Below are 16,013 nucleotides of genomic sequence, written 5' to 3' on the forward strand. Positions count from 1 at the left end.
ATGGATCGTGATCCATAATTCAGATCATTTATCTCGAATGTCATCCGTGATCCGTTTCAACCCTGGACTAGACTAATTTACCTACGAATGAAAAAAAAAAATCAAGGATTTTCAAAAGAGGTCCCTGAATTCCCAAATGACCCCACAATACATTGCACGAATATTCAAAATTGCCTCGATCAAAATAAATCATTTTTTTATACGAAAAAAATCATTAAAAAAAATTAAGCAAGAGTTGAGAGGAAAAAATAATTGTACCCAGGTATATACTACATATACAACAGGCTTTTCTATAATCTTAAATCTTTCGTTTTCCACGAGAACTTTCTTTTAATTTCCTGATATTTTTTTTTGGTAAGGTAAAAATTAATATCGAAAATTACAAACATTGAACTTGAAAACTTACCTTTGTGAGGCATTTTCCAGAAAGCATCAACACAGGAGGTGGCCACGTCCCTGGGGAAAGACCCCACCCCCACGCCAGGCCCGAACAGCGTCTTGACGGTCAAACTCAACCCGAGTGCGCTTTCCGTTACAGCACCCACGGTGCCGATTCTTATGTTCCTGGAAACACAATTACAAAACAAATTGAAATCATTTTTGAGTATATAAAAATTTAGTATAGGTTTTATGAAGATAAGTAGGTATCTACTATTATTAGTTAAAATAAAGAAAGAAAAAAAAACAACATGAAAGCATAATTAATTCGCTTTCATCGGTATTGAATCAATTCCATAAAATAAGCATGAATTATTGGTACCTACCTAAGAATAAAAATTTGGACAAAAACCTACTTTTATACATATTTTCATGCCAACTTCGACAAATACTTTTTATCGATTATTATCTCATTGTTTTTACCTGACGAAGCATCTAGATACTTCTTTCTTCAATAAATTCAAAAAAAAAAAAAAGGTACAATGGTGAGACAAAGTAGAGAGATTTAAGTAATAAGTACGGACTATTGCATGAGGCGTATGGATTAAATTGTTTGTAGAGGTCAAAAAGAAAGGAATACTCGCATCAGTCACAATATCATTGCCAAAAATAAGCTAAAATATGGGAGAAGTATTTTTACAACGTCAATATAGGAATGTCCATTTGAAAAAAAAGACTGATTATCTACGTTTTTTTTTCTTTTAATGTAGATATGAGTCAACATTTCTTCTTCACCCAAAGCACACTTAAGAAATGGCAAAACTTTTGGTCCCTCCAAACCACAAACAAGCTCTTTCAACATAAAAAATTAGTCCATCCTTGGAAAAACCTCTCCCACTTAAACAGACTTGAAGAAATCATTATAACCAGACTGAGAATTGGCCACACAAAAATCACACATAATCACCTCTATGAAAAGGCCCCAAAACCCACATGTCAATTCTGCCTCTCAGAACTTATATCTGTCCAACACTTACTATTTCAATGTCCCTCCTTACATCAGCACAGACTGTCCCTACAAATAGATGAAAAATCCCTATTCATACCAGATGACCCTTCCGAAATTAAAAAATTCTTAGACCTAATTAAAAAACTTGACCTTACCAACTCGATTTAAATCTCATACGACGGGTGTAATAATCAAGTAATTACAAACACCCAAAAAAAAAAAAAAAAAAAAAAAATTTCTTTATGTAAATAAAATGAAAATTGTTACAAAAAATTTTAAAATATAAGTAAGATTTAAAAAAAATGTTTCAAACGAATAGATTGATTGAAAAATTTAAACGATAAAATTTATCTATTTCAAAACCGTTTTAATTAGGTATGTAATGTACCTATACCCAATAAACCTGTCAATTAATCAATTATTTACAAAAATAGCGCAGGCACGAAATAATTTCAAAATCCATCTTATTCTTTCGGATACAACAATGAATATTTTTAAAATCGACAAAAATAGCACCGTCATTCACTACTCAACCCAATCCATCTCGCAAAAGCAGATCCCTAATGATAAATAAATTCGAAAGCGAGTTCTTCAAATCACAACGAGTAAAAATTTGAAAAAATTAAATTTTATGCTTTGTACCTAAATATTTACATTACGTACCTGCTACTTCTACTCTAAAAATGTAAATAAGAGTACGCGAGTGTATTTACTCGAAAAAATAAAATTTGAAGCGATGATCCGATTATTTATTTTAAGTCAATTTTAGGTAAGTATCTAAAATACACTTTGGTCGAAGAAAAATTTTGTGTGTTTACATACTAAGTATGAATCGAAACAATATTTAAATTGACCGTTTACATTTGTTTCTATTTACTTATACTTATAATACAATGAAATTTCACTTTCGTCGCAATTTTTTTAATCAGTTTGAAAATAAATTCGAAAATGTTTTTCCAGAATAGATATCATTTGCAATAAGCACTTTTAAATTTAAATTCCTGATATTTTTATCGAGACGAGGTTCATTAATTAGACAATTTTAATGCAGGCAAATAAGAAACTATATAATCACGTGTCTTATTAAAATTAAAATGAAAAATTAGACGTGCTAATTTTTTTTTCTCAAATTGACAGATAGGTATTATGCATATAGAACGAGTTTTCAAAATTTTTAAACATGAGAAAATCATTTAAATAGGCAAAAAAAATGGAGCGAAAAAAGCCGGTAGAAATGTAAAATCCAAAAAAAAAAATTACAAATACATAACTTATATACATCAAAATTTAGGAACCTACATTTCAAGTTGTTCCGAAACAATTCCGAAAATTTTACAAAAATTTCTCACAAATGCCATTAAAACCATAAAAATTCTCTTCAATTTGTTTACAAAATGTTTCCAATTTTTTCTGATTATCGTAGAAAGCAGTATCTGCAAATGGATTCATTTCAGTGCCCCTGGGAGAAAATCAAAAATCCAGGAAAAATCGAAAATCGCTCTGAATGCTCTAGAATGGCTGTAAATGGATCAAGACTCGATTTTTAGCTGTCTAAATTAATGTCTGCGTCTTTTTGAGAAATCAAAGAAATTCAATTGAGAAATTCAATACTGGATTCAAAACTGATTTTCAGATTTTTTTAAAAAGTAAGTTAGACGCTCTGCATTAGGTATATTTTACAAAATTAGGTACCATTTTTTCAATTTTACAAAATTCGCCGGAAATATAAAAATCAATTCGGATGGCTGAAAGCGTTCCGATGCTTTTTCCAAATATGTATCCAATTTTCAAAAATCAAGAGCCCTTCCAAGTTGGAAGTTGAGTCAATATGCAGTTGAAAAAAAATCTTGCTCTAAAAATATGTAGCCTATATTAGATCAATTTAAATCTGTACTCTGTTTATTTTCTGTGTTTTTTTTGAGTAAGTAGGTAATTTCAAATTTTGATATTTTTTCTATAATACCTACCTACCTACTTATTTATTTGAAGTTCTATCCTTAAAAAGAGGAGGAATATACCTACGTAATACTCAAAATTTACCCTTTTTTAAAATTTTTTAAATGCATATGAAAAAGTGGTCAAATGCCCACTCAATGAAGTCATGCTATTTAGCCTCGAAATTTCTATATTCAACTCGGAAGAAAATGAAAATCTAACTAAGTACATAGCTAAATATAAATTTTATTGCTGTAGTTCTCAATGAATTCAATTTTTTCAGTCATAAATACAATTTCTCGAATTTTCAGTTTCAGAAATTCAACTACCTAACCCTATACATTTAGACGCATACCTATACATTCAAATCTTTACTCTCAAGAAAAAATTCCCAATCGAAATCTTCATTGGAATAAATATCTATGTCTACCTAGTTCTATCTTTTTATCAATGCTCTTTTTCCTCTAAAAGTTGATATTCAAAAAATTGAGTATTTTTGTAATTTAACCCCTTTCATGGGAAAACAGGATGGGACAAGCCTTCAAAATTGCTTCGAATATGCCTTGAGGCCCAGTAGTGAGTAGTTTGAACCTTCATACCAAAAAACCCATCTGCAATTTGAACTCATACACACTCTTCTAACATAGGTACATCTTTTCATTTCATAATGCTTTAAAAATGATGAAAAATATCGAACAACAATCCCTACACTTCGATGGTATTTCCCTTCAGTTCAAAATATTGGTGGCGAATTTCACGTGTCCAAGGGGTCATTGAACTATACCACCTATACCTCGATAATAACTCAATTACAGCACAGCTCGATATACAGAAGAAGATCATCCACAGTTTAGGCAATTTTAAGCCAAAAGTCACCTAAATAATGCCCCCTATATTGATAAATTTGCCTAAAAACGTCAACTTACCACGATACACGAATGAAAATAATCGTACAAGCGTCTTCTTCCAGATTTTAAGATTTATTTTTCACTTTATTCCGTATCATAATGGTCGCAGAAGGATTTCACAAGACACTTATATAGCCGACGATGCTTTTGCAATCACAAAACGTGATCGTTTTCAACTTCGAGGAACTTAACCACCGAGAAAAACTTTCAAATCGAAGATAACGAATGCGCGAGAAACGTTAACCAAATCATTTGAATGAAAAATACAATCGCCTCTCGAGTCCGGCGTGAAAAACTTCGAAACGCGAATCTTTCAGAACGACAAAAAATGACCAAAATATGTACGAAGAAAAAAACCAACAACGAAACTTGTAAAAGAAAATGAAAAATTAATTACGCGACGAAGATTTCGGTCGAATAAGGTAATTAAAGTGTAAACAAGTGTTCGATTGTGTGTACCTGAATACACACCATATCACCGATTAATTTGGTTTCACGCTACATCAGCGAACCGTCTAATTTGGCGCGTTGCGAATTAAAAAAGGGCGCCAAAGCGTGGTACGAGAAAATTTTTCGATAACCCAAAAATTCACGGTAAACGCTTCGCTGAATAAACCATACACGACTGACTGAACGTTTAAATGCCCCGAACGTAACAATTCGTCCGGCGACGGGTAGCGGACGAGTGGAAGGTCGAACACCCACCCCCTTAGAAATATCCCTTTTTCCATTCCGTCGATATAGTCGCAGCTGTTATTGTATTTTTCGAAAATTCACGGGTAGGGGAATAGCGGCTATTAAGGTGGGCGTGGTTCGATCGAGGCTTTTTCAAAAAGGGTAGGGAGAGCATTTATATAGTACATGTTAGCATGTTTCCCCCTTGTATTATGCGGAAGTTATCAAACAAGAATTCGGCTGCACTAGTCTATGCTATGGTAAGAATATACAGTATACACGACAACAGCCAGCTCTCTTTGGCTTACCGCTAACTTTGCATAATAATGCGATATTTTTATATATCGTATACCGCAGTAAAAATTTCATACTGTAAAAAGTGGTCGCCATTTCTTTCATCGCCCAGCATACTTACAGTAGTTTATTTTTTTTCCACCCCTCGATACCTACCCTTAGATACGTATGTATAATATGCAGTAGCTCGTGTGATAGAATAATTATTAATAGGTATATGCGTTGCATGATGGTTTTTTTTACCTTATATACTTTATACCTTGGCCCCCTCAGTTCATCCCTTATTTTCGGAAGGCATACAGAGGTACCCAGAATGGGGTCCTTTTTGTTGAGGTAATTTGGTGCAAGTTCATTCAGCTGTAAGCGTATTGGTGTTTGAAATTGTAACATTATTCGAACCAAATACGCGGAAGATCATTTTTACACCATTTCGTCATGGGCTAAAAATCGATAAAATAATAATCTTCAAATAAAAAAATTTCATTTGAAGAACTTCGTCATTTTTGGTATACTTACTTACAAGGGAACCTCTTGAGGTGTCACACTCCGATTTGAACGAGACCACGATTTTTGGAAAGAGCATAGTCTAAAACCCACAAAACCTAATTTTCAGCTGCCCAAGTTCATTTTTCGATTTTTGGCGAATTTTTGAAAATTCAAAATTAACTGTTTTTGGCGATTTATACTTTTTTCAAAAAAGTATGTACATGATCAGTAAAAATGATCAAAATAAATCCCAAAACTGATATTAATTCCCCAAATCAAAATTTTACCATTTCCCGCCATTCTGGAGCCTCCAGTGGGATTTTTCAATTTCTTCAGAATTTTGAATTTGCTCCAGAAGGCGTGAATATGAAGATGGGCAGCTAAAAATCGAGTTGTATTTTACACTCGACCTGTTTAAAGAGTTTATCCACGTACATTTAGGCCGATTTTGAGAGTGACTCCTCAAGAGTGGTTTTTTGAGGTGTCACTCTCGCTCCAAAACGGCTGGAAATGGTAGAATTTGCGCTCCAGGGCTGGAGCAAAAACCAATATTTTTTTTAGAAAATACCCTCTCGTTTAAGAGTCTATATCTCCCCTCCAGGAGCACCCGGGAGCTAAAAAAATTTTCTGTGTGACATTTTAAACTCAAAATGAAGGTCTCTAATGATGAGTTTGATAGTTAAAATTCTCCATTTTTTTTGAGATCCACCAGGCTTCAACTTTGGTTTTAAAAAAATGGAAATCATGATATTTTTGATTCCACATAATTTAAACTTGCTTTCATTTTGAATTGACCACCAGATCCAGATTACAGAATTTTCAAGATTTTTATACGGATAAATTTTTTGATATTGAGTACCTACCTAGGCTGTAATTTTACATATTACATAAAAATTTTGAGCTCTTCACCAAGAAATTATTCATTCTAAGTAAGTACGAGTATAACTATTGGTAAGTAGGTTTTTTAATCATCACTATAGCGTCATTTTGACAGACTTCGAAAATCCAATCTAATGGACAAATTGTATAGCTACAAAAAAAACTTCTCGCCACTTTGATCAGAAAACTCATGCTTATTCGGTCTAGATAAGTAAGTCGGTACGTAATTCAAAATATCTAACTAACTACTTATAGGTAGGTAGGTAGAAGCACACATAGAAAAGAAGATTCGTTCCACAAGAAATCGAAGTTTAATTTTTTTTTATCGAGTTTTCATGAACCTATAACGTACGTATCTAAGTATGTAAGTACATTAAGTATTATTTTTATTCGTTCATACTCACCATTTCCAAAGTTTTCATCGTGTAATTCCGAATCTCCTTTCAATTCTTCTCTAAAACACTGCCTCATATCAGCAATTTCTCTTCAACAATCGCTATTTTTGATACACGGCCCTTCTCAAAAGTTGGATTGTATACGACAAAGTGTTAAAGTGTTTCCTGCAAGCAAAAAAAAATCAAAATCATATTATTAGAAGGTATGTCCTATAGCTCGAAAAAAATTGGTAGGTACGGCTTAAACCTTTAGACAAAGGCCGAACCCTTTTTTTTTCTCTGTTCAAGGATTAGGGGAACACCCCCCCAAAAGGTGAGCAACATCTAAGGCCAAAAATCAAAATTCTCCAAATTCATAAGGAATGGCATGAAAATTATTAAAGTACCTAGCCTCTAGAAAAAAAACCATCAGAAAATTTGGATATCGATTGAAAATTTTGTATTCCAAATTTTCAATTCAAAACGACATTTTTCTAAAATTTTACTTGAAGTTCTTTGTCACAGAATTTCACAATTCTCAACTTTTTCACTTCGTGACAATGTTTGTAAACACGAAGTTTATCAAAAAGTTTTTGTTTTTCTATTTCCTCCTAAATGTTACGTACTCGTACACGAGTTTCGTTTAAAAATTTCACCTTTTCACTACAAATTAACTAAACGGATTTGAAAAAAAAATGTTCATCTTTGGATACGTTACTACATCATTCGAGTACAATTTTTACAGAAGTCATAGAAAAAATGTATACTTACATAGGTACCTAACTATGTCATTATTTTTGAAACGAAACTGGAACCAAGAAGTCGACTATAGAATAAGAAAAGACTTTGGATCCCCAGCGCAATCATTTTGAGAACGTGGGGCCAAAATGTATATTTTAAGGGTTAGTTTTATCATTTTTCAACAGATTTAGATTAAAAAGTTCGTGTTTTCTGGAAGGTATTCCCAGTGGCGAGAGGAGCCTATGGAATTTTATTCAAATTTTCAAAATGATTTTTGTGTTTTCGAGTGATTCAAAACTGAAGAGTAATCACAATTCATTAATCAATTCTGATTCTTTCTACGAAAAAATATTGGATGAAATTGAAATTTGAGTGACGTCACCTGCCTTCCAGGTATAGGATGAAAATCATGAAATTATCAAGACTTTGGAGAATCGATATTAGTTAAAAACGAATTCATTCATATACTCAAGAAAACAATCATCGTTTTTATATCTCTCGGATCGAAATACTTACCAATTTTCTAGAGCTTTTGCCTTTATTTTTACTTTTGAATTTTCCAACAAAAAAATTATTATTCGAATTTCAAAATTTGAAGCAAAATGAAAATTTTTTTAGAAGATCAGTTATCACACAAAAAAAAACATCTTTTTTATAATTTCATTTGCCTGTATATATATTTTATTCTTCAAAAATTTTGAGGTGGAAATTTCAAGGCAAAAAATCATGAGTTGGCATTTTTATATTTTCACCCCCCCTCCCTACAAAATCGCTTCGGAACCGCCTTGTGTACCATATTTCTATAAAGCTTTATCCTATCCCTACATTTATGGATAATAATAAGGTTTTCTGTGTACACCTCCAACCCCTTCCCCCAGAAAAAACCTCTATTGTACTCGTAATCATAATCGAAAATTACTTCAATTTATTTATGTTTGTGCAGCTCCGAAATTTCCTAAGAGTAGGTAAGCTCTGTGCAAAATTTAAAATATGATCCATGAAATCCATTTTTTTTAAAAATTGAAGCTGGGTAGTTTGAGTGCCTAGTTCTCTCGTAAGAAATATTTATGAGAGACCTCATATTTAATTTTTGAAAAAAAATCTGATGCCGTTAGAACTACCTAGCTCATCTCGCAGCATGAATAATAATTCACGATGCAATCGTTAAGCCAGAAATTGCGATAGATATCGATCATTCTATGAATCCTAGGCTATGTCCAGAAAAAAGGCAAGGGAAAAATTTGCCTTCGACCTCGTTTTCCTGGATTGCTCTAAAAACGGTTTCGTGACGAGATAGACTACTTATATTTTTGAAAATTAATTGGAAAATTTAATTTTCGTAAACAAGATTAAATAACAGATGAGTAGATAATCACTTTCAGTTCAACTTTTTTTGAAATTAATTATTTTTATTGAAGAAGAAAAAAAAACAGGAATTATTATTTTAAGGATTTTTTGGAGCTAATACACAACCAGGATACCTCATTTTCAGTATCCAGATTTTTCTCCTCCTCCCCATTTTTCCAACTCTCCCTAGTTTTCTTACAACCCCCCCCCCTAAACAGCCACACAAAGATTGTCGAAAACTTTAAATTTCATTTGACGTCAAATAAAAATATATTTTTTTTAAATCGGCCCACTGAAAAATATTGCATCATAAATCATAATGGGTAATTTTTGATGCAATGATTTTTTTCATCGTTTTTTAAAATCAAGTTTTAATAATTTTTATGTATAGTCTTTGTTTTTTCATCTTGTTTTTTTCCTTATAGGATTATGAATTTTGAGTACTGATTGAAAATCAATTTTAAAATTTACCTATATTAAACTACAATTAGCTCATTTTTCAACTTTTTTTTCATTGAAAAACTGGAGCTACACGTTAATAATTCCTGAAAAAAATAAAAACAATTTATGTCAAAGAATAGTAAACCATTATTTTTCAAAATCTGATTTGGGATGGAGAAAAGCCGAGGGCCAAACCACATTTACCTACTCAGGGATCGTTTTTGGTTTTCCATTGTTTGGAACCTACATACATACTTACAGGGCCGTCGAGAGAGAGGGCGAGGGCAAAGGGAGGGCCCAGCAAAAAAAGAGCCTGTGATAAAAGAAACCCCTGTTTTATTACTTCTCAAAACACAAATTTTCAAAAGCTTTTGCCCTTGCTTCGCTCGGACTATGTTTGCTTTTCTTATTCAATCTTGAAATTTCTAAAAAAAATATCTTTCAACTTTGAAGTTTTATAAACTTCTCGTATAAAAAGTATCGTTTTTATGCCTCTCGAAATACAAATTTTCACGAGCTTCGCCCTCACTTGGACTTGTTCTCTTTTCTTTTTCAAAATTAATATTCGAAAAAAATATTTAAAATTTTCAAATTTTCAAACCAAAAAATAAATCATTTATATAAAAAAACATCGTTTTTAGTTCTCTCAAAATACAAATTTTCAAAAGTTTTCGCACTCGCTTCGCTTGGGTCTGTTCTTTAGGTCTTGCCCTTGCTTCTTGCTCTGGAATTCACATTCGAGCCCTCAAAAATCCCAAAACAGAAAATTTAAATTTCTATGTCATATGTATGAATTTGATATCAACCGGCAACATTGTTAATTTTTTCCAGTAGTAGTCGGAACTTTTCAGTCGAACTCCCCCCCCCCTCCCCTCACAAAAAAATCTATACAGTTTCGTCCCTAAAAATGGGGACAAATTAGGTTATATTTTCCCTGGGCCCGCATTGGCTCTCGACGACCCTGGGGTAGGTTTGCAATGCACATTTTGCGACCATTTTTCGAGATCGTACAAAACGTCATCAATTTGAATTTCAGAATTTTGTTACAGGTGCCCTCTTCGTTCTTTCATATTATACTCTTTCATATCCTGGAAAAGCTCGAATTTAATAACAGAAAAGTAAGGTTTTCGCGAATTTTAAGCTATTTTTAATACAGTTAAGTAGATATTAGAGGTAGACTGTATAGTGTAGACCTATACAGACGTATCCTTTTAATCCTTCGCGTAGGTATACTCATTGTTCCTTTACCACCTATTTTTCAAACAATTATGTATACATTTAAAATACTGGCTGCTGAAGTATTACAATGAAAATATATACGGATTTGAGTATATAAGTACACCACACGATATATTATAGTATGGGTAATATTTAAGTAGATTGAAAGGCTATGTTGCGAAAAAAGGTAGGCTGCATACACGGTGGCGTAATTCAATGAAGCGATACTAAACGAACGTATAATCTTCTCAAAGCTTTCGCGAGTTAGGCCTTGATACAACGTGGATGGTACAGGGGGGGGGGGAGGTCGGGGTATCATCATTACATTTGACAGCAGCGATTTTTGAAATTTTGCAATAACCACGCGAACATGTCTTTCCTTCTCCTGCATAATAGCAAGCGGCAAGCACCCAAGACGCGAATTGGAAATTGGTGAAAATGTGAAAACTTGGCGAGCTTTTCCAACGCCAGCGCAGCGTTACGAGGGGTCTTAATTCGAAAGTTTTGAACGAGGATGTTGCAGTACGCGTATATAGCTGTGCTGTGTGTAGAGAGACGAGAGACTATAGAGAGTGAATGCGAGCTTTCGGTGCTTTCGGCGTGCTAGAGAGTATTGATTGCGTTGATACGGCAGCGCATATAGAGAGCGGAAAATAAGGAGAAGGATAGCCTTTTGAAAATTCCCCTACGTCAGCAGCACAGCCGGCACTATCCCACCACACGAGTTGAAAATCGAATTTACCATTAATGAGAAGACGAAGGGAGAAAACCCATTGGTTAGCAGTACCAACAATGGGAAAGGCGTGGCGATATATTATACACGAATGAATGAACTTCGGCAGTCTAGCCTGCAGCATTTGCTATTATCTGTTATTGGTCCTCAGACGAATCCTCTCGTCAGATACCGCACGCGAATCCTATTTAAATTTAATCGTCGCCGCGGTCTTTTAACATCATGATAGCTGTGTGCAAAAAATATATATATACGAGAAAAACCAAAGAAAAACATTCGTCGACAACGATATGCTAAAATATCGCCGATAAATAACCTCGTGTAATTGACCCTTGTAAAGTTTCTGTTTGCAGTTGTGTTCCATCGATGTGCTATACTTACATAATACGAGTTGTTTCTATCGAGAAATCGTGTCGATTAGCTCTCTTATATACAGTCTTAACTTAGTGGTTGTTGTACTCAAAGGTCGTCTTGGTTGCCTATATGTACTACAAGCTTCGGTGAATTTTCAAAGTTTATTTTTCACGTGGTGTATTTTGTTATGTTTTGTGCAGATCTAACCTACCTATTTGATTTTTTCCAAGGATTGAACGTATTGATAAAAATTGAAATATTTCTTTCATGCGAAAAGCCTATACATATTTGGTATTGGCGTAAATAAAAGGAAAATTTTGTTATCGAGGTGTTTTTACGAAACATATCTACGAATATTTTTTCTTTCAAATTATTATTCGTACACGTGCCTATACACCTACCAACCTATATCGTATATTTTGTTATTTATAAGACGTTTGGTTATTTATAAAAAGAGGGTGATTTCTTTCACTATCAAATACCAATAGACGCAGTTCAGGGTTAAGCTCGCAAAATATTTTTTTTTCTTCATTTCCAAGTGTTTGTGTGATACATATAGGTACACCACACATCAAGTAGGTATAAGGCATGCCTACATGAAAAGATGGTAATCTATTTAGAAAAAAATTCAAAGTCTAAGACGAATAAGTATATACTGGCGAAATTTCAGAAATGGCGATCAAGCTCGGTCAAGCAATAATGAATAAATGCCTACTCATCAAATTTTGTGTTACAGTCTGTTTTGAGCATGAATTGCATCATGTTCCAAGTAGATAGGTACTCTTTTAAAATGGGGAATTAATTTTTGCCTTATTATTTTGACAAACGGAGTTCTGAAGCACGATTCGATCGTTAGAGAAGTTACACACGACGAGCACCAATGCGATGCCGGCTCATCTTCTTTTGGGTCCTTCATTATTCCGCCTCATTATCTTACATACATACTACGCTCTGTCTGAGTGTTGGTGTAGATATCCGTGTTTGAGCATTGAACCACGGTGGTTTACGTTTACGTATGAGTGGAATGTTCTCACGTTAAGGAGATGGAGTGGATGGTTTTTGATGCTTACGTCGATTGAATCGGTTAAATGGTTTTATTCTCGGTGTACGTGTGTAGGTACTTGCGGATAAGTTTTCCTGTATGGTTGACATACAGGGTGTCCTATTAGAAATCAGCAATGTTTTGGATTAAGATACGTGATGATTGGGGGATGAGAAATTAAGAAATTATCTAATTAGGTATAGGGTGAAGGGGTGAAAATATTAAAAAAACAGCGGCACAACTACATACCTACTCATTTTGAAAAAAATTCACCAGGGGGTAGTCTATCTAGCAAGGGGGGGGGGGAATTCGACGCCAATTCGACCAAAAGAGGTAAGGGGGTCGGCGATTTTTTTTGAAATGTTTCCTGTGGGAAGACCTTTTGAAGGAATGACTAATGGCACAAATCGCAGCCCTGTAGCCCATTTTCGAAGGAAGTTGGGGGGGGGGGTCAAAGTTTTCAGTGAACTTGAAATATCATCCATTTCAGCAGTGGATTACTCGGTAACCGCGATACCTATCAAAATTGAACTTTTTCCAATAGTTAGAGGTTTTAAAAGGCTTTTTGATGATATCATAAAAATCAGTGTTGCCACTTTTTTTCGAACAAAAAATTAGCTGGAAAAGTTTCAAAACGTAGTTTTTATTTCCGACTCTCAAAAATTCTGAAAAAAAACAAATATATGTATTATGGACAACTTTCCATGCTGAACAACATATTAAAAAATTGGGATGACGTTATTTCGTAAAGTCGATGGCTTACAAATCGAAAAAAATTGAAAAAACGTTCCAAAATTGTCTGAAGACATATCAAAAGCTATCTTATATCCCAAGATTTATTCAAAAGTTTTAAATTGAAAAATCTTTCCAAAATCGTCATAAGATCAATTCAAAATCCATTTGAAACACCAAGACAGCTAAGGAAAACAGGGAGAATGATGGTGTGGAGAGCCAGAATTGACTCAGGTAACTTATCACCCCTCCTCCTCCTCCTCCTCCTCAATAAAAATTAGATTCCAGAAAAATTATTAAATTCCTTTTTTTATCCATTGTACCTATCTATTGAAAAAATTGAAAGTTCCCCTTTTAATTCGTAAAGTTGATTTTGTCAACCACTAACAAGAGATCATATCGAGATGACGCCTTCCAATTTGAACGAAACCGTGATTTTTTGAAAGAGCATGGTTTGAAACCCTATAACCAACATTTCAACTGCCCAAATTGATTTTAACATTTTCAGCTGGCTATTCATGCTTTGAAAAATCATTATTCGGTAAAAATGATTAACATTTAACCACTTCGGACTATTTTGAATTTGCGCCGATTTCCACGAGAACACTTCGAGTGTTTTTTTCTGACCGGCATTAAGTAATTTAAACAGTTGGAAAAAATTCAAAAAACCAAAATTTTCCTGTTTGTAAGAAAATTATTGAAATTTTCGCGAATGGCAATCAAAACCAACCACCTCTAGCTATTCTAGTGCCTTCGCAGCGATTTTCGATTCCGTAGAACTTTAAGACTTCAGAAAACAGAGGCGCCCATATAAGATTTTGAGTTCTGACTCATTCTAGACATGTTCTACGAGTTGAATCAAAATCTGAGCTAACAAGGAAACGTCATGAGGTGTCACACTCCGATTTGAACGGGACAGCGATTTTTGGAAAGAGCATAGTCTAAAACCCCCAAAACCAAATTTTCAGCTGCCCAAGTTCATTTTTCGATTTTTGGTGAATTTTTGAAAATTCAAAATTGACTGTTTTTGGGAATTTATGCTTTTTTTTAAAAGTACGTACTTGATCAGTAAAAATGGTCAAAATAAGTCCCAAAACTAATATTAATTACCCAAATCCAAATTTTACCATTTCCAGCCATTCTGGAGCCTCCAGCGCGATTTTTCAATTTCTCCAGAATTTTGAATTTGCTCCTGAAGACGTGAATATGAAGTTGGGCAGCTAAAAATCGAGTTGTATATTACAATCGACCTGTTCAACGAGTTTATCTACATTTGAGCTGATTTTGGGGGTGACACCTCAAGAGTGGTTTTTTGACCAGCTTTTTTCAAAATTAAAAAATCCAACAAATCAAAAGTTTCCCGTTTGTGTGGAAATTTTTGAAATTCACGCAAATCGTTGTATTTTGTCCAAAACTGACCTCCCCAAATCCAAATTTCACAATTTCCAGTCATTCTTGAGCCTCCAGCGCGATTTTTCAATTTCTCCAGAATTTTGAATTTGCTCCAGAAGACGTGAATATGAAGTTGGGCAGCTAAAAATCGAGTCGTATATTACACTCGACCTGTTTAATGAGCTTATCTACATTTGAGCCGATTTCGGGAGTGACACCTCAAGACTGGTTTTTTGACCAGCTTTTTTCAAAATTAAAAAATCAAAAAAATCAAAAGATAACCGTTTGTGACGAAATTTTTGAAATTTGTGCGAATCGCTGTATTTCTTCAAGAACTAACCCCCGGAGCGCAAATTCTACCATTTCCAGCCGTTTTGGAGCGAGAGTGACTCCTCAAAAAACCACTCTTGAGTTGTCACTCCCAAAATTGGCTCAAATGTAGATAAACTCGTTTAACAGGTCGAGTGTAATATACCACTCGATTTTTAGCTGCCCAACTTCATATTCACGTCTTCTGGAGCAAATTCAAAATTCTGGAGAAATTGAAAAATCGCGCTGGAGGCTCCAGAATGGCGGGAAATTGTGAAATTTGGATTTGGGGGATTAGTTTTTGACAAAATACAGCGATTTACGTGAATTTTGAAAATTTCCACATAAACGGAAAACTTTTGATTTTCTGGATTTTTGAATTTTGAAAAAAACTGGTCAAAAAACCACTCTTGAGGTGTCACTCCCAAAATCGGCTCAAATGCAGATAAACTCGTTAAACAGGTCGAGTGTAATATACAATTAGATTTTAGCTGCCCAACTTCATATTCACGTCTTCTGGAGCAAATTCAAAATTCTGGAGAAATTGAAAAATCGCGCTGGAGGCTCCAGAATGGCTGGAAATGGTAAAATTTGGATTTGAGTAATTAATATTAGTTTTGGGATTTATTTTGATCATTTTTACTGATCAAGTACGCACTTTTTTAAAAAAAAGCATAAATTCCCAAAAACAGTCAATTTTGAATTTTCAAAAATTTGCCAAAAATCGAAATATGGACCTGGGCAGCTAAAAATTTGGTTTTGGGGG

General features: G+C 34.0%; 1 protein-coding gene across 3 annotated transcripts in view; it reads right to left on the minus strand.

The window, feature by feature from the left end:
* Nucleotides 1-4,878, minus strand: part of toy (twin of eyeless) — an 87,763-nt gene extending 82,885 nt beyond the window's left edge. For all 3 annotated transcript variants that reach the window (XM_065349607.1, XM_065349608.1, XM_065349606.1), the window contains exons 1-2: nucleotides 4,249-4,878; nucleotides 407-564 (exon numbers count right to left, since the gene is read on the minus strand). In XM_065349607.1, coding sequence (XP_065205679.1) covers nucleotides 407-419 — 13 coding nt within the window. In that variant the 5' untranslated portion in view covers nucleotides 420-564; nucleotides 4,249-4,878. The remainder of the gene's footprint in view (nucleotides 1-406; nucleotides 565-4,248) is intronic.
* Nucleotides 4,879-16,013: the final 11,135 nt, after the last annotated feature.

This window comes from Planococcus citri, chromosome 2 (genome assembly GCF_950023065.1).
Source record: "Planococcus citri chromosome 2, ihPlaCitr1.1, whole genome shotgun sequence".
Classification (NCBI taxonomy): domain Eukaryota; kingdom Metazoa; phylum Arthropoda; class Insecta; order Hemiptera; family Pseudococcidae; genus Planococcus; species Planococcus citri.